The sequence below is a fragment of the Phodopus roborovskii genome, unplaced genomic scaffold, assembly GCF_943737965.1.
Source record: "Phodopus roborovskii unplaced genomic scaffold, PHOROB, whole genome shotgun sequence".
NCBI classification, from domain to species: Eukaryota; Metazoa; Chordata; class Mammalia; order Rodentia; family Cricetidae; genus Phodopus; species Phodopus roborovskii.
The window spans coordinates 17074552-17100204 of NW_026125281.1; the positions used below are offsets into that span (position 1 = coordinate 17074552).

The 25653-nt window shown below is 41.7% G+C and overlaps 1 protein-coding gene across 1 annotated transcript in view; it reads right to left on the reverse strand.

The window, feature by feature from the left end:
• The window catches only part of Xkr4 (XK related 4), a 326204-nt gene extending 303253 nt beyond the window's left edge, over positions 1-22951 (reverse strand). Inside the window, exon 1 of the mRNA XM_051197638.1 lies at positions 21896-22951. Within this exon, the coding sequence (XP_051053595.1) occupies positions 21896-22692 (797 nt within the window). The 5' untranslated portion in view covers positions 22693-22951. The remainder of the gene's footprint in view (positions 1-21895) is intronic.
• Between the last annotated feature and the right edge of the window lie 2702 nt (positions 22952-25653).

Here is a 25653-nt window from a genome sequence, read left to right on the forward strand (position 1 = left end):
CAGAGGAGCTCACCCAGAACTACACATAATCTCCAATCACCCTGACTCACATTTTTTAAGTGACCTAGAATTCGTTTTGCTCATTATTATAGTGAATTCCCAAAGCAGGGGGGTTCCTCTAACCAAACCTGAAAATGTGCTATAACCTCAAATGGAGCATGCGCAGGAATGTGCCCCCCATGGATCACTGCTTCTTGCATGAATATGAGTAATTTCCCCCCACAAAAGCCCCTGGCTTTGAGAAGGATCTTTGTGTGCCCCTTAATAGCGGCAAGTAACCAGCCTCTTCTCTCTTTTTTATGTCCTGGTTGGACTTACTGCCTTTGCAGTCAACCCACTCGCTGCATTGCATTACAGAGCTGACCCTAAGGCAAACCCTGAGCACATCTCTCAAGTTCCAGTCTCAGTCCATCTCAGGCTCAAGTACATGTTCCGAAACTCCTAAGGAAAGGAGCTACTTGATTACCCATGTTAGTTACTTCTTGAAGACAAATTCTTTCATAAGCTTTCTCCAAAAGACAAACTAGGAAGCCATCCATTTGCTGCTTTCCAGCCAAAGGAGTCAGGGACCATCATCCACCTAGTTCAGTAGCCAGAGGGTTTCTCCAGGCTGTGTCACTGACGCAGTTTCATTTTCTTCACTAACTTGGCAAGGTTCAAATTAGTTGACAAATAGTCACCAGAGACAGCCTTATCCCCCTTCTCATCATTACAAAGACACTCACAGCTCTTAGAAGATGAAATCACTTTTGCCTGTCTCTATGACAGACACTCTTTCTGGACTTTCAGTAAGACAAGTGACTTATTGCCTGGAGAGAAGTCATGGCTATTGGTGTTACCTCAGCAGTTGTGTGTGTCTTCAGTCACCACCATCTCTGTGGTGTAAACATCTCCATACACATGAGAGCTGGCACTGATGGGAAATACTCACTCTGCATAAGAGTAATCACACATCTTTTCAATAAGAAAACTGGTTTAAAGTGGAAAAATGTTGAGCAGTCACCCAGTATCCTGCATGCATCAGTACTCCATCTAGCCCACTGTGGGGCTGCCACCATTAAGAGAGAGCTAGTCAATAAGAAGCCTGAGCCATGGGCCAAACAGTTTATAATTAATATAAGCCTCAGTGTATTTATCTGGGACTAAGCAGCAGCAGGACCAGGCAGGACAGAAATTTTTGTCTATATATGGCACCCAAACTTTTGGCACGAATTTCCACATAAAATCTGACAAAAGCTTTAAAAAGCCTTTGAACACAGAAACACTGACAAAAGCTTTAAAAAGAAACAGAGCCACACTGGGCTTCCTAGTCTCACATTCTCATGCAGGCCATGGTGCAGAGATGTTGTGGCAATCTGTCTTGAACACAGTATGGTGGATTCCCTCTGCGGTACACAGAGGCTGCATCTCCAAGCTCCACAGCATGCTTCATGGCAGATTTAGCTTTTACTCATACAGACAAAAAAGGTTTATGAGCAGTATGCAACAAGATAGTTGATGGCAGCATAGAAAAGGGTATAGGCAGTGAGCACAACTCTCAGAGCTGGTGGTAAATGTACACCTTCTTTATTGAGCCTAACTGAGTGGAGTCAGTTAGGCAAAACTTCTCCTTTTATCCTAGCTATACTGTTTAGCAGATTAAAAACACTTACGTTCAGAAAAAGATAGAGATACAGAAAAGACAGAGTCGGGGGGGGGACACCTAAATGGTTTACAGTATGTTTAAAAGTATACATTGGCTTGGGAGAGAAAAGAAAAAGGAGAAAGTCCTTTAGAAAGAGTAGCTGGGTGTGGTGACACACACCTTTAATCCCAACACTCGGGAGGCAGAGGCAGAAGGTTCTTTGTGAGTTTAAGGCCACCCTGGTCTATAGAGTGAGTTCCAGACAGCCAAAGGTCCACAAAGAAACCTTGGCTCAAAAAAGCAAAACAATAAAAAATAAAAATAAATGAATAGATTAATAAAATAAAGCCATGTAAAGATGGAAACTACACATAGAGCCTGGATACAGTATGTTATTGTGTTGCCTTTAAATCATTTGATTGCTGAGGAAGGAGCAACAGCTGCTAAAAGACATTTGATTATAACTGCTGCTGGATTAATCCAACCTATTTATTTTTAAAATGCCTTGACTTCAAAGTTTAAGTCTAAGGATATGGTATTTAGGAAAAGAAGTTCTGCTTTTGTTTCCATAGAAGATGAAAAGCTATGGATTCCTTCCAGACTAATATAAGCAAGACCCCCTAAAGTAGTAGCCTAGGTGATCCAATATGCAGCTGTACAGACTACTACAACCAGGATTCGGCCATGGTCCTAGGTTTTCTCGGGATCCCTTTGGGATTGACAGTACCCCTAAACAGCAGGAAGTAGTTTGGAGAAAACTATGCCCAAATTCCCAAAATTTTTTTTTATAAATGATTGTTATCATTAAACAGGGTTGTTTATAAATGGTTAATGATTGCAATCAATTTCTTTGCAAAGAAAAAAGGGAATATGATATAGAAATGAATATTAGTTTTTTTATTTTCAATATACTCCAACTGGCTTAAGTAGAGAAAGATTGAGTGTGAGCTATTTAGAGTGATCAAGGTATCAAGCACCAATGTCCCAAGGCCAGAGCAATGCAGCTGGACACAGAGCAGACACATCAGAGGCCTCACTACTGCCGGTTGATCCACAGGAAGACAACAGGGATGGACGGGATATTGCAGTTTCTGTCAGCATCCCAGGAAGAGCAAGGCACCAGTTATGTTGCATCATGGACTTCCTCGTGGCAGCACTGGGCTCTGAACTGCATGAAAAGATTGAAACTCTCTCTCTACTCTTTTTTTCCTAGCTCTCCAATGTCTGTCACCTATGAAAACTGGCACAGGTTTGGAGAGCCAGCTATAGTATCTTTTGTATTGACAAAGCAATTAAAAAGGAAAAAAAAAAAAAAAAACGGAAGCACTTCAGGGTCCACTTAAGAGCCTCAAGCCAGTGCAGTAGCAAGACCATGTGTAGGCAGGACAGGTTGCTATGGCTTCATTCAGAAGACCCCAAACAGACATTTTAGGTACTGAGAAAACACACAGGACTTTAGTCACAACACTTGATTTCCTTGTCTTTATTTGCTTTGTGAACTATTTCCTTACGTTCTTGACTCACTTTTCATGGATTATTACTTGTCAATTCTTCTGATAGATTGGTGAGAACTGTGTGTTCCAAGGTGTTTCTTTAGTTTTCCATTTGACTTTGACTGCTGCTGGGTTTTCTTTATGTTTTATAAAACATTTTTACAATCTTAATAGCCAAATCGATTCAACCTATTTGTAAAGGAATTAAAAAAAAAGATAATGTGTAAGCCAATAGAATTAACAATGGTGTCACTATGATAGAAAACAAACAACAACAAACTTGCTAAATCAGATTTTTCTGAAAAATTGCAAATTTATGGTACATTTATTTTCTCCATCCACAGAATTTCCAGAAAAAAACTCTATTATAAAACCTACTTGAGTTTTAAATTCTTCATAACTTTAGCAGAACTAGGTGATTGCCTAGCACTTTGCAGGACCCGAATGAATTTACAAAGTCCAATGAATAAGGACAATGTTTCAAACACAGAGTAACTGTTGCTTAGAGAAAATGGCAGTGATCCTATGATACACTTGAAAAACTTCACATAGGCTCCCCAGTTATAAAAGAGGGTACTGAGAAAGACTGGGATAACACACATGTCACTGATGAGGGGCATAGCGCAGCTGAACTTCTCTGCCTAGATAGCTTCAGAAACTGGGAGCTCTTTTCCAACTTACGGAAGTGAGTGCAATGTAATAAAAATACATGTAGCTTTAATGTTCTCGAGAGTGTGTGTTGAAAGGGGAAAATCTGATCTAATGAAAGGAGGTGCCGTTATAAACGTAGAAACAGGTTAAAAATTGATTTTAAATCAAGTGGTAATCAGGAGTCAAAAACAAATTAATAGGAGTCAGAGATTGCTGCTTTGGTCCTGGCGTGTCATGGGAACATTCTGTTCCCTCTGGGGCAGCCAGAAGCTGAGGACTACAGCGGAAGTTCTGAAGACACACAGCAGTGGGAGGGGCAGAAACAGCAAGTGCAAGTAAGTAACCGAGGACCGCAGGGGAATGGCCACAACAGGCATCATTCCTGCTGTTTGGGAAAGTTGCAGCCAGCACTGCAAGTCATGCAGAGCCAAGTCACCGGGTGTGTGCTGGTTCGAGCTGTAAGGTTACAGTCCTGGGTCTTCAGCCATGCCTGAAGACCTAAGTTGTTGGATCTGCAGGAACCACACAGTAGAAGGGAGGCCATATCTAATATGGAACATGCATCTCTTCGTGCGCCCATAAAATAAATTAATAAATTATCATATAATTTAATCTAAAACAACCTTTGTTAAAAACAACAACAACAAAAACAAACATATATCATTGAGTAATAGGGGCCACAAAGGGACAGACCACAGTTAAAGAAGGGACTCCATGAGGCTGGAAAGATGGGTCAGTGGTTGCGAGCATTTTCTGTTCTTACGCGAGACCTGGATTCAGTTCTCAGCACTGACATGATGGCTCACAATCATCTATAACTCCAGTCCCTGACTTCAGGCCTTCTTCAGGTCTCCACGGGCACCTGCACACCTATGGTACCCATACATACAGAGAAACACTCACATATACGAAATAAAAATGAATCTTAAAACAGACAAAACACAAAACCCCGGAAGATTTGACCTTGTTTTGTAGACCGTGGCAAAGGGCAGAGGGATTACTATAAACTATTGTTCCAGTGGCGAGGGGATAAATGAAAAGACGATGGCTGGGCATCTCTTATCCCTTGATCAAGACGCTAAGTGTAAAGTCTAGTTTTAGATTCTCAAAGAAAGGCACAAAATTAATCACCTGTTCATCTTAACTCCACGGGGGAAAACAAGAATGGAACCACCTGTTGTAAATAATCACGGCTGTCACACAGGCTGGGTGTCACACTCTGCACACATACATATTGCGGTTAAATAAGGATCAGGATAAACAAATAGGCTAAATAGATGTTTATTCAGGGAGAAATAACTTACAACCTAGACAGATGAACACCAGCAAGTTCCACCGGATGCTCTCCTGTCGCCGAGACCCGCCAGCAAGAGAGCATTCTCCCCCTCTCCTCAGACCTCCTTCCCCAGGTCACTTCCGCCCCTGGCTCCACCCCCAAATGGGCGTGGGCAGTGCCACAGAAAGAGACAAAGTGAATATCCCACTACACATATAGGCAGGTTCCTACACACAGGTGTCCGAGGCTTCTGAAAGTGAACAGAGCTAATAGCAGGGGCAAACCTCTGTTTTTAAAGGGCTGTTTGGTTTGGACTGTGATGGAAGGTACTCAATATTCTCGATGGTTGCTGCTCCTGAGATGGTCTCAAAGAAAGCTGGTAGGCAATCTTTTCAACTGTGGTGCCATGCGGTTCTCCAAGCTCACACTCTGAGCTCAAAGTCCTCTGACACTGCAGACACCCACCTCTTCCATCCACTGCCTAAAGCCTACTATAAAACCTAACAGGCATCAGGCATAGTACCCAGCATGCTTCCTAGGGATGACCTGTGCATTGACATACATTACCATCCCACCTTCAGGATGTGGTTCACACATAAAGCAGAACATAGAGAAACAAAGAATGCATCTAACTACTGTTACAGTGTGTGCAAAATCCTCTAGGAGTTTAATTTTTAAATCAAACATTATGGTAACCACCATCTGGCAACGTCTTAAATGCTAAGGACTGTCATGAACAAATATGTTTCTGTCCTTACAAAAACACACATTTCAGATAGTGGTAGCATTGAAGAATATAACTAACAACTTCATAATATGAAGAGATGTAAGTAAGGCTTGTTTGATACCAGACACCAACATTTAACATGAAGTGCTTCTATCAAGTAGGAAGTGAACTGGGAAATACACAACTAAATAACTTGGTTTGAAATTATTCATATGCGCATCATTTTTGTTGTTCATTCAACAGATGGGAAAAATTGTAAGTAATTTCTGTCTTTAAAAATTACAAAAATAATTCATCTCAGTTATAGCTATGATTATAGCAATTCCAATACATACCCTAGCCTAGCCTTTTAATAGGCAAGGAAGCTAGCTAATCTTTGGCCACTTGTATGTATATAATTTCCATCAAGTCCATTTGAGATGAAGCCTGATGTAACAGAGGTAAGAGAAGTAGGCCTGCCACCATTGGAAGTTGCCTAAGTCTTTGGCAGAACCCTAAAGTATTTCAAAAGGTGTGTGTGTGTGTGTGTGTGTGTGTGTGTGTGTGTGTGTGTGTGTGTGGTGTGGTGCGGTGCTGTATGTGTGTGGTATGTTTTTTGTGTGTGATGTGTGTTTGAGTGTGTTCTCTATACAATTTTGTTCAAAAAGAAAAGGACTTATTTACCTTGGGTTATTGGTTTTATTTTGAGACATGTAGCTCAGGCTGGCCTTGAGCTCCTGATTCTCTTGACTTTATGTCTTAAGTTCTGGTATATTGGTATATGTTAACCACCCTTGATTTATGTGGTGCTGGGCATTATAACATGAGCATATGAGACCATATTAAGACATGCATATATACAATGACAGGCAAGCTGTACCAACTGAGCTATCCTGCCAGCCCATGGAGCTACATCTTAAAGTAATAATTACTAAGCCAGTTAATTTATCCACAAAAAATCATTCATTCAAAAAATATATGGAAAGTTTTCTTCTAATGATTATTTCTTTCACACTAAAAAAATAGAATTGGTGCTAGAACCCAGTGTTTGGTGTCTTAGAATGATTTCATTCATCTAGTCAGTAGAATAGTATTCTAGAATTGCTAGAATAATTAAGCTTTTCACTATTTTATAACTTCTTGTTGAGAATTAATTGTACCCTTTATATGGTGTAGCATGGATTCTAAGTAATAAATGACAGTCGAGATGGAGAGTGTATGCGACTTGAATAAATGTGTGGCATCTGGAATCTTTATTTGCTCCCCAGACAGCTTCATCTGGCATATGGGGCAGGTGCTCAAGAGTTGGCAAGTGTGGAATGTACACTGGTGCAGCCATTTTTGAACATAGTTGGCCATTTTCCTACAAAAGTGACCATTCCTCTCCTATGTAATGCAGCAATTGTGCTACTACTTGGATTCAATGAAAATAAGATGAAAACGTATGCCCATGCAAAATACTGCATATGAACGTTTATAGCAGCTTGTTTCATAATTGCTACAAATTGGAAGCGATAAACATATCTTTCAGTTGGTGAATGGATAAACTAGTGATTAATTCATATAATGGAATATTATTCAGAAGTTTAAAGAGATAAGCTATCAAGCCACCAAAAGATATGGAGGAACCCCCAAAGCATGCTGTCGTGAAAGAGACAATAGACAGCAACATACTAGCATGATTTCAACTACAGGGCACTTTGGAAAGGCAAATTATAGATGGTACAAACATCCGTATGTTTGAATATCAGGAGTCTGAGCCAAAGGCAAAGGAAGAAACAGAGCAAAAGGGACTGGGGTGGGCGGGGCAGCTACACTGCTCTGTATGGTAATGTAGTGGTGAATACATATCCTTAAACCCATAGAATATACAACTCTGGGCTTTTGCCTCACAATAACATGTCAATAATCATTCTAATTGGAACAAATGCACCACCAGCACAATAGGGAAACCTGAAAGTAGCATCTGGGGAAAGTGACAGGGACACAAGGGACATTCTTTAGTTTCCAGTCATTTTTTTTTTTCTGTACACTTACTGCTCAAATGAGTATAGGGTGGTTTAAAAGGAGATGGTCTCAGAAGTCCTTCTGCTGGAAAGTTGTTTACTGAGCTGTTTTAAGCTCATGTTGTGAAACTATCTAAGGGAGAAGAGTCATTGCACCCTTATAATCTGAATGGCTCACACCAAAGTGGTGCCTGCACTTGATTGAGGCAGCTCTATCTAGGTTAGGGTTCACATTCCTGCACAGGAAATAGAAATTTGCCTTTGAAAGAAAGAAAAAGAAGATAAATCCGTCTAAAAGCAAAAATATCTTCTGACCCTGGATCCTGAGCAACAGACAAGGCGGGAATAAATGGGATTTTGACCAAGCTCTTTTTAGCCTCAACCAGAGACCCATGAATAAATAACAAAGTTAGGCATCTCTGGCTCCGGAAGTGGGTTACTCAGCAGGCTGGGCTCCAGGAGCCTCTAACTTCTTTGAAAATGTTCCAGCTAAGGGGTGTAATCATGAGAGCCAGCCCTCCTTCTCACATGCATGTGTTAATCGCCATTGTGTAAGTTCAGGGTGGTTATTACAGAGTTGTCAGACGCCCATTAATTATCCACTACTCTGTATTTAGCTGTAGTCTGGTAAATCTTTTTAATTGCCGAGGCTGCATTTACTAAGCATCTTTATTTAACACGCTCCCAACTCTGTTTATGTTTATGCCTTTTCCGATAAGTCATTAAATAGAGTCTTTAACTACTACTATATGGCTCTTCCGTGATAACTCCAGCATGCCCACCTTCATGCTTTCATTTCCTTCACTCCTTATACAGTATTTTAAAGTTCTAAATAGTCTTTCCCCAGCCATGTTTCCATTTCCCTAACCCTCAAGAGCACACAGACACCTTCCTTTAATGCAAATATTCATCCAGACAGAGTCTCTCTGCTACACTCAACAGCAAGTATCAAAACTAAATAAATAAAGTAAATTGAGATCCCTTGGAAATTCACTCATAGTGCTGGTGGAGTTCTTATCCAACTTCCCTTCCCATCTACTGACGAGCTTTGCCTCAGACTTCTTGTTCTAGCCCTTTATGCAACTGAGAAAGTTCCTTTACACACTCATTCTTTCCCATTCAGAAACTCTCACGTACCTGCTCTGTCCAGCGGTTCTCTAACCTCCAGCACACAAGCCACCAGGAAAGCATAAACTATTAGAAATAAGAGATACTTTTGCAAGCCAGGGAAATCCTTGCACCCCAGAATATACTTACTATTGGTGATCTTGTGAACCTGGAGCCTGCATGAATTGAGTTTTTGAAATTTATTTAATGAGTATTCTGAGTTAAATGAAATCAAAAGCGTTTTGTCCAGCCAACCATACCCGACCAACCACCTGATTGTGTAAGTTTTGTAGAACATCAGGGAGAAGTAACAAAGACATAGATATGATTTTTTCTTGAAGCTTAAGACCTGGAATTATGTCATTTCATGACATAAAATATATTGGAAATCACCTAGTATCTCTGGTATAATTATACTTTGCAAAAATGCCATTGAACTGAAAAGGAAAACGGCCCTGGACAACAAAAGAATGAAGTAGGATCAGCCTGCAGCTAGAGAGCCCTATCGCTATAACTTGTTTCCACATTTAAAGGGAACTTGTTAAGTCGTAACAATGGACTTCTTCTGACTCTTAAATATGTCCATTCTGAAATTTTTGAATTGTTTGCGCCTAAGAACGAATCTAGCATTTGCATATTCTGGTCCTCAGAGATAGGTCTCAGGAGATGAGACTCAAGTCCTGTCACATACTGGAGAGAGGTTGAGGGAGGAAGGGAGGGATTTCTTCTGTGCTTGTATGCCTGTGAGCCTGTGGTGGAGTTCTCAATTCATGGACTAGAACGCTAGCATATTTGAAACATGACTACCTGAAAATGAAAATATAAAATACAGTTCAGTTACATACTATTTGCATGATAATGGACCTTCCACATTATTCTTTAAAAAAAAAACTTTATAAATATATACATATGAAAAGATGTTTAATGGATTTTCCCTACATTGGCAGAGATGATACTCTCAAATATATACCCTATGGTAGCAGATGAAAACTAAGGCACTATATATTTGGATCACAGAACATGAAGACACTTGAGTGTAGGTACCTGAGGAGATCAGAAATTTGGATCCCCCTTGAGCTGTAGTTCCAGGCTGTTGTGAGCAACCCGATAAGGATACTGGGAAGTGAAATCAGGCCTTAGGAAAAGCAGTAAACACTCTTAATGGTTGCACCATCTTTCCAGCCCTTACTTAGGTCTTTTTTTAGTGACACATTTCTCAATGGAAACAATATATATTCTTGGTAGGTATCAAATGAGTATGAGATATTAAGGATCGAATTGATCCAGAGTTCCTGTACTTTAAGTTTGATCTATCACATCAAAATCAGTCACAGTTTATAAATAAAAAATGGACTCAGTCCAATAAAACAGAGAGGCTTCCCTGAGTATATATTTGATAAAGTATATAATGAGAATTTGTATGTTCAGTCTGGAGCTACAAGGGACAACAGAATTCATCTAAAGTATAGAAAATAATAGCAGCACCAAGACTCTGTGCATCTCCTACTGTCATTAGAGAAAAATCTGTAGTTAGTCTTGGCTGGTTCTCGTTGGTGTCAGTGAACAGTGAACACAGACTCCCTTATTCCCTTGGGTCATCAGCATAGCTGGCTAGTCTGCAAGGGACGGAAGTTCTTCTCCAATTCACTGCCTTGTATTAGTCTCAGAATAGGAACCCAGGAGAGAGGCTTGAGGCTTGGTGTCATAAAGTTGTCAGTGGTCACAGCTGTTTTACATTTGGTAGCTCTGTGTACCCTGGCAACTCTCCTTTTCTGGACCCCAGTGGAGTCATCTTCAGATAGGAATAGCAAGCTGAATGATTTAACATGAATGATCTTATAGGGTAAGCTACAGTGGTGTTTGCAAAAACATCAACCTTATTGTCCTGACCACATGATTTCTACTGTATGCCAAAGAAGCCCACCATGTCATAAGGCAGCAAGTAGGGTAAAGGTAGGAGGCACAATAAGCTTCTACATGGAAGGGATTTTTGTTTCCCAAAGAGTCAGAATACATCAGTAGGCTATCTATTTTTTGGACTCTATTGTTGATCTGCCTAAGAAGAGAAATACCACATGGTCTTTTCCCTGATCACTTCCAGGAAAGTCTTACTAGTTATTTGAAATACTTCACTTCAGACTTCCCTCTTCTCTATCCCCAAGAAGCACTTATGTTCTGAAGCCTAACAATGTCTAATAGAAACAGAATGTAAATCACACACATAATTTTATGTTATAATCATACTAGAAAAACAGGGTTTGGCATTTAACTTCTTGTATGCTTAGTGTACACAAGGTACTAGTGGACATGAACACACACACACACAACTAAAACAAGTGAAATTCACTTTAATCATAAAATTTATTTAGCATGATATACCTAAATCATCATGAATTTAACCTGTAGCCAGTGTGAAATGATTAGTAGACATCTATTATCTCTATTAACCCTTTTTTTTTTTTACCATGTCTTTAAAGTCCCCATGTGTTTGACACTTGGATCATATCTCAGTAGGAAGCAGATCCATTTTAAGTGACTGGGAGCCATATATCAATGGTAATTAACTGACAAAAACCTCACAGAGGCTCATTACCACAACCTTCTAGATAAACAGCGGCTCTCCCAATGAGGACTAAACAATCACATCCTACCATCTAAGGGGTGGGGACCCTGGCAACAAGAGTGGTAAGACAGCAACACCACAGGCTTCCTGAAGAAGTCAGGGGAAAATTACCTAGAAAAGTGACATTTCTGGTATGGCCATGGTTCTCTATCTTGCTAAAGCAAGTGAAGAAAAGTGATACGTACACAGATGTGCATGTAACACATTCCGTTCTTGATATCATTTTATTGGAATGTACAGACACAGGACAGAAAAGAAGGCTTGATGAAGTCAAGCCTGCTGACCTGCTTCCAGTCCCTGGAAGCCATGTAAAGTTGGGAGGACATAACCAACTCCATGTACAACTATGGCATGCCCCCCCCCCCAATCAAACACCCACACACAGGTATTCAAGAAGTACTCTTAGTTCCTAAGCAACAATTCTCACTGCCATGCTAGATGAGTGAACTTTGGAGCTGAAGACAGTTATGGTGTTTGGATCATCCATTTTCTATTAATGTCCAGTTCCAATTAGCTTGATATGCTGCTCTCAATATCAACTCCACCTCATCGGCTTGATCACTTTGCAACTCAAGCTTGCCTCTTTGGCAATAGAACATACTCATCTCAGAGGAACTTGGCTCTGCTTTAAGCTTGGTGGTAATGGAGTTTATTCATGCCTTCACTATCATTTCCCCACTCCTGTATCTAAGGTTTGCAAACTCACCTAGTCATGGAATGAGATTCTCTGTTTTCGTTCATTTCTCTGATTGCTAATGTTTGTCTTTCCCCAGCTAATAGACGCGGACCTCTGAATAGCTCCTATGTGCCTATTAGCAAACCAGACGCTGAAACTCAGTGATCTCATATAAAGCATTTCAACATGTTTATCTAATAAAAAAACACCAGGATCCTGACTCCCTACTCAGGTGATTTTAACTTTAAGGTAGGTAAATAATATTACTTTAGCTAATTGTTGCTAGTGATTGTATTTCAAAATCGGAACACATCTAATGTGTACACTCTCATTAGTCGGTGTCAGGCTACTCTCTCAAGTCTAGATTACATTTTGAACAAGACCATCATTTTATCAGCGAAAAAAAAAAAAAAAAACCCAGCAGATTACTTGCAACTTCCACTTTTAATAGTAGTACATCCCCTAGAAATATAAAGCCCCAGAAGACACACTTCTGATTTGTGCTACCGTAGCATCACCAAAGGCAATAAATTGTTTGAGGGAAGCCTTTTTGAATTGACCTACATTTTAAAAATGATGGTTATTAATTTTACTTTTGCAAAACAGGAAGTTAATTAACAAGCTGAAAGTCTCTTAAAACAAAAGAAGCTTTTCCAAATTCTTTCCCTTGCCTCCCTGAAGATCACCTCTTCCTTATCACTGTGACAATGACGCAGTGCCGATGCCAGGAACGAACGACCGGTACAATGGGAGACTGCCTTGGACTGTTGTTCCCTTGGCTTTGATTATTTACTTGCTGCTACTAGGTAGACAGAAGACCTGCAAAGAATTCAGCCTCCAACTGAGGTCTCTATTCATAGCTATTGTCAAAGATGCAAATCAAATTGTATTGTAACATAAATCTCTCCTGTTTGTAGCTCAGATAGGTAACTCCATCCCTCTTGCACAGAGTATAGTTTATGGGAAGACAACCCAAACTCATCTAAAGGCTTATCAAATCGTGCTCACTGTCTCTTCCACTTTTCTCCATGTGGGTGAATTTGCTTGACTCATCCTCACACTCCACACACGCTGCCCACTGTTGTGTTTGTACAGAGGAATCCCCTGGCAGAGAAATGCAGCATGTGTGTAAATTGAACAAAAGAGATGGAACCAGTTCAAATTGTCTACTTATGAATCACAAGGGCCAGTACACAGAACATACTTTGACATAATAGTTCAGAATAGGCGCTGAAAAATTTTACAACCTTTCAAATCTCTAATGTTGGCATGGAATAGGAACTTGTTCTGACATTCAGGAATCCAGGCTAATGCACTGATCTTTTCTAGCAGAGGGCAACATGTCCCAGCACAGGCCTGGGTATGGTGTCTTCACAGAGATCACATTGTCAGTGACAGCATAACCCATGACACTCTTTTAATTGTACAGCAAATTGAGACTTGACAATGGTCTTCTTTACTAGTGTTGCAGTTAACCATTTGAAAGCCTGTGAAACACTGTTCTGATTTGTTAATGACAGAGCTCCAGCTGTCCATTCTATGTGTAGATGGCAATTTTGAATTCGCAAGTCTGTATGGAATATGCTTTGAAATTGGTGAATACAGCACTTTAAGCACCCATTTCAAATACTTAAGTATGTGTTTTCATGGGAATGGTTTTATTTGATTGGAACTAAAATTTGAGAAGCACATAATGTCAGGTGCATAACAGTTTATGATTCCCTCTTCGTGTGTAAGTCATATCAGTTCATAGAAATTCTATAACCACTGCTATGAGCTCTTAAAAGACCACTGAAAATCTCTTCTGACTTACAGAAAGAAAAGGAGTCTATCTCAAGGGTCCTGAAAGAACCAACATGGACTTCTTGGTATATACAGTCTGGGTATCAGACACAAAAGGATTCATAGCAAGAACAGAATCAGAATTTTAGACCTGGAAAGAATCTTAGAATAATAATGATGAACCAAAACACCTAACTTCGAGGCATTATGGAAGCTGTGCTATGCCTCATGCTACACATGCCCAGGAAAGGTAGATCTGCAGCTACTGCCTGGCTAAGCCACTTCATCCAAAGCCAAGTTTAGTTAAAAAGGATAAATGCATCTCTAAATATTCCCATCAGTGGCAAACTAACTATAAATTTACCCCTCTACATGGGAGTTATAAAGGAAAAAAAAAAAAAAAAACAAATAGTGTCAGTTTGGATCACCTTTTCTTTCTTTTGGAGTCCTTTGCATATTGTGCATAGAAATCATGCTTCATAGTAACAAGGTTACAAATTTTGAAAAAGTTTGAAGCCTCCCCCCAAAACACCCAGCTAATTCCACATAGAAGCATATTATCAGTTAAATAAACATAAGACAAATACAAACATGAACCTCAAAGCTTCGCCATGCTCACTGCTCTATCAACAAGAATAGAACTTGTAGATGCATTTTCTCTCCTCAGAGAGTGACAATGAAAATGAAATTTAGGCTCCCTTCCCTAAGACTAGCAATCTGAAAAAGAGGTAGGCTGATGTCTGCATCCTTTTTAGAAAATGCCGCACCTTTCCCAGTACACGGTACCATTAGAAACCAGACACCTGGGTTTTACCCACAGGTCATGACATGCTCAGTGAGTATGTCATGCTTTATGGCAAGAAAGGTGTCAGAGGCATCTGAATAAGGTCTTTGTAAGGGCGGTCAGAATCATGAAGTATCCTAATCAAATCTATCGAGGGTCGCAGAAAATTGTTGAACATGATCTAACAACTCATCACAACTGTAAACTGTCCTTGTAAGCATTTTCTCATGAATGGCCCTCTATGATAACTCACACTTCACACCACAGAATGACAAATTCTGTCCTAAATCCCAAGGTCCCATTAGTAGATCACATGACTTTGAAAAACAAGTCCAAGAAATATTTAATTTGATTAGCTAGTAAATATGTAAAGACAAGCCATTGCACAGTTTAATGGTCATCTGAGTTATTTAGACTTATAGACTATCTGGTTCCTTATTTAGATTGTAAAATACAAAACATTTAATGACAAATACATTGGAAATCTAGTCAATAAGAATTTTTAAAGTTAATTCATTGTGGGGCTAGAGAGATGGCTCAGTATTTATGAGCGCTGGCTGCTCTTCCAGAAGTCCTGAGTTCAATTTCCAGCAACCACATGATGGCTCACAACCATCAGTAATGTGATCTGGTGCCCTCTTCTGGCCTGCAGGGATACATGCAGACAGAACACTGTAAACATAATAAATAATTAAATCTTTTTTGGAAAAGATTTGTTCATTGTATTTTATGTGATGAGTATTTGCCCTGCATGTATGTTTGGTCACTGCATGCCTGCCTGGTGCCAGTAGAGGTCAGAAGAGGATGTCAGATCCTCTGAGACTGCAGTTACAGACAGTTGTGAGCTGCCATGAGGATGCTTAGAATTGAACATAGGTCCTCTGCAAGAATAGTCAGTGCTCTTAACTACCAAGCCATCTCTTAAACTCCAATAAGAAGGTTTTTTTTATGAGTAACTAATAAAAAATTTTCAAAGTTACTACATTAGTGAACAATTAATTTGAACATTAATGAATAATTTTCAAAACTGAGGGTGAATACACTCACATAAGTGGTACTATATTATATCCAATCACCATGTTAAGATATGTGGAGGTGCTTATATAATAAATACAAGATTTTCACTCTCATGAAGCAAATATAGCTCATGGTTCAAGGAAACAGAAACAATTTCAGACTTTCCTTTAGTTATTGAAGGGATATAGCATAGATATATCCATCATACGGCTCATGTTGTAACTATTCCAACTCATACAGAAACACAAGTAAATGCATGGGGAATTCTCTGATTGCATGTGGATTTATAACCATCAGCCAACTCTGGATTACTCAGGGTCATTGTAGGGATCTGTGATGCTCCAGGGAAGAGAACAGTTCCACAAACCGATAGCTTATAAAACAGCATGGTTGCTGTATTTCAGAACAAGACCTTCTCTTTCCTTTACCCATGAAATGCAGAAGTTGGTCTGCTCCATTTGGGGCTGAACATAATGATTAAAATGGTCACAAAAGCGCATGCCTAGAAGATAATCATCCACCACACCCCTCCACTGACAGTCCAAGTGTCTCAACCCAGTCTATAAGTAGCTCTTCTGCCATTGCTGAGGCACCATAATAAGAAAGTCACTGCTAATTTGTAGGTATGTTAGATTGCAGAATTCCTTTGAAAATCTCTTATCATGACTCCAATTCTCTTGTTTTTCTGTTTTTGTTTTTTGTTTGATTCTTTCTTTGTTTTACTGATATAGACTCAAAAGTTGTCTCACCGAAGTAACATCCTTATCTGGTTCTACTCATTTTTGCTGAAGTGTCTCCACGAAACTCTAAGGTCACTTTTCATCATAAATAATCCTTCAACTCTCGTCAGAGCACCCTCAGATTTTCTTATTTCTCTTCTACAGACAATATTACCCTCAGCTTAGTCAGCCACTTTTAACTTGCTTCTCTCCCTCAACTGGGAATATTAAATTCTATCCAAGGTCACAAAACCATGTGACCTACAGATGCTAATATTTACAAGACTATGTTTCAATTTTCATGCATGCAAAATGGAAGTGCTACCTCAAACATTATTTGAGGATCAAATGCAAAATAGAGCAAGCACTTTAGAGATTTTAAAGTACTATCAAACTTTCCCCTAACAGATGAGGAAAAGTAGCCAGGTGGAGGAGGCTCATGCCTTTAATCTCAAAACTAGAGAGACAGACACAGGTACATCTATGTGAGTTCAAGGTCAGTCTGGTGAGTGCCAGGACAGGTTCCAAAGTTACATAGAGAAACCCTGTCTTGAAAAACGAACAAACAAACAAATAAATACAGATCGGGAAATAAAAATTATATAGAATAAAGCCTACCATACTGTAGGGAAAAGCTCTTTTAAAAACAAACAAAAAATCACCCAAATACAATTTGGTCCAGAATTTTCTTTTGTATGTATAGGTAGAGTGTTTTTCTGAGAAATAACTATTGTATTGGGTTTATTTACATGTTTCAACAATACCCAAACCAAGTTCTGTGAAGTCCATGTATTTTATGAATGGAAGAGACACTTTTGAATCAGAGGAAATAGTGACATCTCTTCTGCAACTTTCAACTGTGAAAATTTGCTTTGAATAAAACAATGTTGTAACACTTTTGCAAACCAGTGTCCTTTATAATCATTCCAAGGCTCCTTCGAGACTTTAGAGAAAAATTTCATTCCTTTTCATTATCTAATACACATGGTGTATTCGTTCACTTTTTGCCACCTAGCATTTATGTTTTGTTGGACTCAAGGCTATAAAGTGAAGCTAAATGTTATCTCATCGCTTAAACTTTTATACAGACATCTGACCCACATGAACCATCAAGGTTATTTGAATTTCTATCACAGGACATAGACTTATTTTGATGCTATCTGTAAATATTCCGTCTTCCTCATGAGAAGCCAGATACCAAGGAGTATAATTTAGTCATCTTAGAACAACTAGTATCTAGAAAAGTGCATTGCACATAGTTGGTACTAAATTCGGGTTGAATGAATTAAATAATAAATATGCACAAAGAAGGAATATAAATATACAAAAATTAGTCATTCAGGGAACCAGCAAAAGGCACCAATATTGCCTGAGCATTATCAGGGTTCAGGACTAATGCTGAATCTGTAAAGCCCATATTTGAGAAGTTTACATACAGTATGACCTCAGTTCTGCTTCCTATATCTTCCTTAACTCTAGGACCAATGTCATATCCAAGTGCTATTGCATATTCACGTACATGAACTAATCATGAAGGCCACCACAGGATCATGCTGTGTAGTCAGAACTTAATGAAACAAGTAAGGTAACAGGAGCAGTGCTATACTTGGACACGTGATCAGGTGTCTTTAGTCTGCCCTGATCTGATGTGTGTCTACTGGGAAGATTCCTCCACTCATCTGTACTGCAACTCCCTTTCTGCCTTGCCACTCTTAATGCAGAAAATTCTTATTTTCACACATTGTTGTCATTATCATCCAAGTGGGCACAGGGAGAAAGACAAACCAGGTTCCGAATGTTAGATACAATGTTCAGTATCATGATGACCCTGGAAAACACTACATTATTCTAAGCTAGTTTTATTACACAGAGGGTTAGGGTTACTAACTATTCCCTTCCACTTTACTGTAAACTTGGGAGATTAAAAGGTTTGAATTTTAAGTTTCTTGGTAACATGACCCATCACTGTCTTTACCCAGCAGACTACATTACCACAGGCATAGTTAGTCGATGTGCTATTCATGATTCTCCCTGGCTGAGTTGAATTCTTAGTCACCCTGGAATTACATAGAGTCACAAAGAAGCATGGTCTCCTTCACTTGCAGACACAGTGCCTTAAACTCATGAATGCTCTTTCCACATTCTGGCAAAGGCTCACTTCATTATTCTGCAAGGCTCCTTCGCAGCACCACCTCCTATGACTTTAACAGAGTCCATTAATTTCCCATTAGTAAACTTTAATTAAAATGAACATGTATCATTGCTTTTAGCAGTTGTATTCATTATGCATGTATAATGCATGCAAATTTTGTTCACAGCATTTCAAATGGCTAATTTCAGAACAAACACATGGATTTTTTTTTTCATTTTTTGATAATATTTCTTTATTTAAATTTGAAACAAGCTTGTTTTACACATCAATCCCAGTTCTCTTACACTCCCCTCCTCCTCCCTTATCCCGCCAACCCCGATCCCATCCCCTTTCTGCTCCCCAGGAAAGAAACACCATAATAAAGGGAGCTATTATAGGTTTAAAGAGAAATCAGGCACTAGGGAAATGTCCAGAGATCTATAAACATGAATGTTATTCTTAAAGAGTTTTATCTACAGAAATATTTTAGAGTGTGATCCTTTCCTAAAATAACTACAATTTCAAGTCAATGCAAAGAGAGGCTAGCAACCTTGATAAAAACCTATCTTATTCAAGACAGTAGCAGGTGAGGACATGAATAATGACCTTGGAGCCTTTAACCACTCCATACCCTGGGTTACTACAGTAATGGGGAAGAAGTCATTGAAAGGTAGAGCTGGAAAAAAGAAAAGAAAATAAAAAGTAGAGCTGGAAGAAGCCAAGGGAATACTTCTAACTTCAGGATCTACGGTTAAGGATCTATGGTAGTCTAACATGTTACACCATTTCTAATACAATAATCTTAGCTAAGTCCTTTTTACCACTTACTATGAGAGCACACCCCACACACACTAAAGTTCCATTCTAATGTTTAACACAGAGGAATTGGAACATATCAGAAAGTATCTGAGTGTTAAATTGCACAATCATTCTCTTTCTTTACAGTTCTCTACATTATGTCAAAGAATTTAACAGCATGTTTTTAGAAAATAAAGTCAGTTATTTTTAGATCATTGCTCTACCAGATTACCGTGGAATTCCTCAAATGTTTATGGGTCAAGTAACAATTGAGAGTTCACAGAGGCCAGGATGAAAAAGACTTGGTATTTCCAGAAAGGACAGTTCCACCCAGATGAGCCTATTACCAAAGTAACCCTCAAAGTCTCTCAGGAGTAGTTTTGTAGGGATGCTTAACAACAATGAAGCCATGTGTTTCTCCAGGGCTTGAGCCAGTTAGCGCAGGTGTCTGACAGACTGTTGTTCCCTCCCAGCTTCCAGCCTTGCCCTCTGTCCCTTGCCCTCTTGTGGCTCTTCTGTGAGAGCCACCGACCCAGTAGCTGTGGTCTCACTGTGATGTTTTGTTCCACACATTTTCCTACTTCTCACCTTCTGTATATAATTTCCTGAAGAAACGGAGCATTATTTTCAATTGGGAAAATGTGTAGGTTTGAAAGTCTAATAAACACTGTAATTAAAATTACTCTTTAGTTCACTGAGTTTGACACCACATGCTTTTCAGAAAATATCAATCTGCAGGAGACATATTCAGCTTTTCAGTGAATATAACTAAGAACTGTTTTCATTACTGATATACAGATAATTAAAAGGGAGTGATTTCTAAATCTTTTGTAAAGTTTTTACATTACAAAATAGGTTGGTAAGCTTTGGTAAGCTTTCTGTACCATAAAGCAAGATTAAAATAGCTAATCATGTAATTCAAGCCATCAATAAAATAATTTCAGTAATTATATAAGCCTTCTAGTTCTTACTCATAATGAAGAAGAATACCCAACTCTGGGTCTTCCAATAGTCTTCTGTGGGTAGTAGAGCTGACACTGTTAATGGGTGTTTTAGAAAGTCTTCTGGAGTTTGAGATATGGATGTTTCCACATCAATTTGTCTAACAACATACCATGAATCACTTTTTCCAGAAAGCATCTTCTCTAAATATAGTCTAAGACTAGATATCACCATGTTTTAAAAATATTGATCCTAAGAAGTGCAATGGAATTATTACACTTACTCTACTCAGATGAGAACTCTGCTGCTCACCAGAAAGAAAAAGAAGTCTGTGAATCTATTCTACAAATGCCCTGAGCTGTTTTCTTCATGGGATACTTCATCACATCAATGACTTACAAAACAACTACAGGCAAAAGTGCAAAAAACTGAACTGTATCAGTGCACTTGGTAGGAAGTTTCCATACATTGCATTACGCATTATGCATTTACTACGTCATTTTAAAACCAAGGAATCTCTAGTGTATTAGCCTCTACAGTCTTCAACGCACATATTTTTATATGTTAAAAATTGCTTTCCAAAAATTCTAAACACATAAAAGTCAAAGAGCAGATTTCTGTACATACTGTCTCACTACATTCCTATATCTGTGCAGTGATGTCTGAGGATACCCCCCCCACACACACACACACAACTAGTTTAGTCTTGTATTTCAGTTTGTAACTGGAAGGGATAACTATGTAAAGAGACTTGGTAGATATAGGGTGATAAGCAGCAAATCGACCAATGAAAATGCCAAGCACAATTAAAGATTACCCAATGTGCTTACTACCCCCTTTTCAAATTTTCTCAGTTACATGTGAAAGTAGACATGGGGATACTACAAGATAATCAAAAATATTCTATATAAGTTAGCATGCCCTAAAGCCTGATCACTTGCACACACACACACACACACTACATAAAATGATATACATATAGTTTGATTCATGTTTTATATAGATATATAACAAATCAAATATTAACACTACTTTGAGCACAGTACTCCTTTAGCAGTTATCATTGAAATGTGGATACCTGTGAGCAGTCACAATTACTCTTTAACTAGAATTAGCAATCCTACCCCAGAACAAAGGAAAGCATACAAAGTGCAAGCCACCACAAATTCAAAGTAAGGAAAAATGATTTTTAGAAAGTGTGACGAGAATCTTCTACTAATGAAATAGTGTGTCTACAATCTGGGAAGAAGTTGTAGCATATAGGGAAAAGCTGTGAGAAGATTGGGTGCATGAGGGACCACAAACACGTCCATGCCCTCCCCTGGTTTCTGTTTCCTCACCTAACCTAAGCTAGGGAGGGGGGAGGGAAAAGGAGGGAGCACTTTAGGAAAACAAACAAACAAACAACAACAACAAAACAAACAAAAACAACATAAAAAATCCTCAAAGAGTGACTAAGCTTACTACCACAGTCATCTTGGACGATTTCATGCAGAATCAGAACAGTGGGCATATAGAAGCAGCAGTAGTCTCCCTCCTCCCCCATTCCTGATACAGTACCTCCAGATTTGCCCGAGCTGCAAGATGTGGATGAGTGACTGCAGGAGCCAGATGCAGAAGGAGCAGGACGAAGACCTGTGTTTGCCGCTGGTCCGCGTGGCCTCGTTGCTGTTGCTGCCAATGTTGGTGGCGGCGATGTTGCTCTTGCTGGCGTTGGATGCTTGCCTCTGCGGCGTAGAAGGGCGAGCCTCGCCTTCCCCGGCTGCAGACCCACCGCTGACCACGGTCTTGCAATCGGGTCCAGGCTGCTGGCAGCTGGAGGCCATGGTCGTGGCGCTGTCCTCGGTGCTGAAATCGTGCACAAACCAGCGGAAGCTGAACACTTGCACAGAGAGTGAGCCCAGCACCACGAAGAAGAGCGTGAGCCCAAACCACCAGCGTTGGCCGCGCAGGTAGTAGTCCACGGCGAGCCAGATGTCCGTTCCCACGTCCGCGAAGTACACGGCCACGGCGGCCAGAATCCAAAGGCAGTCCCACAGCGAGTAGCGCCGCTGCTCCCTTCCCAGGCGCAGGCACAGCGCCGCCGAGCCCGCCCCGCCGCCCGGGCCGCCGCCGCCGGAGCCGCCCGAGCCCGCCGAGCCACCGCTCCCCGCGCAGCAACAGCAGCAGCGCGAGCAGCCGCCGCCGTCCGGGCAGCAGCCGCCTCCAGCCGCCTCCGCATCCTCGGCTCCGGGCCCCGACGGCAAGCCAGGAGCCAGTCCTTGCACCGAGCCCGAATTGTCCGAGTTCTGCAGCGGGGTGAACGCCACGTCGCTGCTCTTCTTCATCTTCAGCCTCCCGTCTGACTTAGCGGCCATGATGCCTCGGCAACGGAGAAAAGCCCTCCTTTATCTGACACCTGTCCTCGCTGTCTCCTCCTCCCGCCACCTTCTCGCCTCGCCCCGGCTGCCCTCTTAGCCGCGCCGCTCTCCCGCTTCTGCTCCTGCGCCCGCTCGCCCGCCGCCGCCCGCGGGGCTGGGCGCTGGGCCCGGCTAGCCGCACGTTCGGGGCCCGCAGGAGCGCCGCCTGGCTGCCTGCGCCGAGCCCAGCTGCTCGTGCCGGCCCGCGCGCGCCCCTGCCAGCCGCCCGCGCTCCGCGCCGTCCCGGCCCCGCGGCTGCAACACGAGCCGCCGCGGCCGCCAGCAGCAGGAGCAGCAGCGGCCGCCGCGGCGCTCCGCGGACCTGCACATTCCTCTCCTCCCCTCGCGCGCGCTCCCTCCTCCCGCAGCCTCTCCTCCACCAGCTGACTCCGAGGGAGAGGATGACCTCATCCCTTCCCTTCCAGCTGCCGCCGCTCCCACCCAGGCTGGGGAGGGGCGAGAAGAAGGAGGGCCCGGAGGAGGGGCCGGGACGGAGGGGAGCGGCGGTTGGAGATGGGGGGCTTGTTGGCCGGTGCTGCTTGCGGAGGGCAGCAGAGAGGCAGTCGGAGGCCCGGGCTCGTGGGATTTCGGAGAGCGCTGGGTCCATTTGATCGACGCTGTGGGGAGTGGCTGGGGGGACAGAGCTGGCCGAGTGGTGGAGTCTCCGCGTCCGGCCACCGCCGAGGGCAGGGGGAGGTGGGCACGAGCGGGCGTGGTAGCGGCGAGAGCTGGGGAAAGGCAGGCCTCTTTGTACTGTACCGGGAGCTCGGGCACCTGGCTGGGTTGTAATGTGTCTCTGGCAGCTGCGAGGGTGAACCGGGTGCTTTAACTGGGAAGCTGTAGCCCCGGTACTGGCAGCGACAGTGGGCGTGCCAGGCTTTGGGGATCCAGGGAGGTAGAGGACCTGCAGGGCTGGGATACCCAAAGCAAAGCTGGCAGCGGAGGGCGTGCCCTCGAGGTAAGGAGAGGGCTGCCCCAGGAGGGTTCGAGTACTGCGAAATCCCACCCAGCCTGAGGAGATGCGAAGGCCCTCCGGCCCTACCCCTCTCAGGTGGCCAGTGACCCCACCCCGCGTGCTTAAGGAGTCGGGAGCACCAGCACTAGGCAGACTAGGAGGTGGTGCCTCAGGTGGGAAACGCAGCACCCCTGGCGGCTGCTTGGAGCGTGGCGGCGGGCGGAGGGATGCTGCTAGCAACCAGGGGAAACGAGGACCGGCCCCGCCCTAGACCCCGCGGGGAGTGGCAGATCGCAAAGCTGGTGCCACCTCTCTTATTACAAAACTGAAATTACCTTCCCTTAACCTTTCCTTAAACTATAAACGTACAGACTCGCTGTGTGGTCTCATAACTACAGAAATGTGTCGAATTTAATCTATCTTCTGAGAGACTGTAAGAACAACACGTGTTGCAGGTTTTTTTTTTTAATCTTTAAATCCCAATAAAATATGGAATTTTCTTTTCTTTTTTTAAGCCAAGAAAACCTATGCTTTGGTTTGTCTCTTAGATTTTGCAAACGCAAGGGACAAAGAGGGTAATCTTTAATTACCTTGTGACTCTCATGCTGAGTGTGTGTGTGTGTGTGTGTGTGTGTGTGTGTGTGTGTGTGTTGGCGGGGGAGGGGGTACCTATGCTGCAGCTAGGAAGGGCACCAGTTAATGTCCTCTTGGACCTGGAGATAAAGCTTAGTGTTCCCCAGTCCCTGCTTCCTCCCTGGGGCAGCACCAGGTGAGTTTGCACAAGTGTATGGCACTATTCTTGGCATCATACAGTGAACGTGCGGGAATTTCTCAGCATGTAAAAACCCTCACTGACATACCAACACTACGTGCTACAACAGTACTGTTTTAGCACCAGCCTGATCATGGAGGGATTCTTCTCAAGCATTGGTCACACAGTCATTTGTCCTCAAGCACTACTGCCCAGAGCTTCTGCGACTTGATCTTTGCCTGGTATCCTGGTAGGAGAGTTTGTGTCCATGGGACCCATAAGTGGTTATACGGTAAAATAAAGTTTCTAGAAAAAGACGGGTGGTGATTGAATGGGAAAACACGACAAACCTGTGCCTCTTAGAGCCAGGTATTTTAAAATCCAGCTTCAACACTGGGCCATTTTGAATAGAAGTTCCTTTTAGAAAATACCCTGGGTTCTTTTCTCTAGAGTCCTGATCTAAGATTCCATCTCCAGGGCACTATGGCTGATCGTGCTTTGCGCCAAACCATGAGGGAGACGAATGATCTCTTAGGTAACTAGGTCCTCAGAGATAGAGTGTATTTTAGGGCAAATGCAAAGTTAAATTGCAGAAAGCCCTGTGCAGCAGTCTAGGTGTTTGCGACATCACCAGCAGGCTGTCTCTTCCTGTAGAACTGGGAGGTTTTTGTTAGATGGTGTCCTGTCCCCAGAACGACATTTCACAGACTATTTGCTCAATAAATATTAGTGAAGTGAATGCATGAATTTCTAGAGAGAACATTCCATGACAGGATGAATGTTACATTCTGTGCTGACAAATGTTCCCATGGAAACATGGGAATTGTGAGACTTTTCTGTGAGACTCTGAAAAGACATAACTTATTAGTATATTTATTCAAACCACTTAGAGTTCCTTTGAAGTTGCACTGTGCATCTCTGAAAAGTAGTGGAGACCCATAGCTAGCAGCAGGGGTGTATGTAGAGAGGTCAGGGCAAGCTTTTCACATCCAGGCTCTGATAATTGCAGGCCCCATGATTCTGTCAAATTACTTAATACACAGGATTAATAGAGGATTAGATAAGATCGTGCATATTGCTGGGCTTTGCGTGCACTATTGTTCTCTACAGCCTCTAATCCCATAAGTGTAGCAATCACATCTCAGAACTAGCTGCTAAAGTCACCTATTCAATCATAATCACTGCACTTGTCAAAACAGGTATACATAGTGAA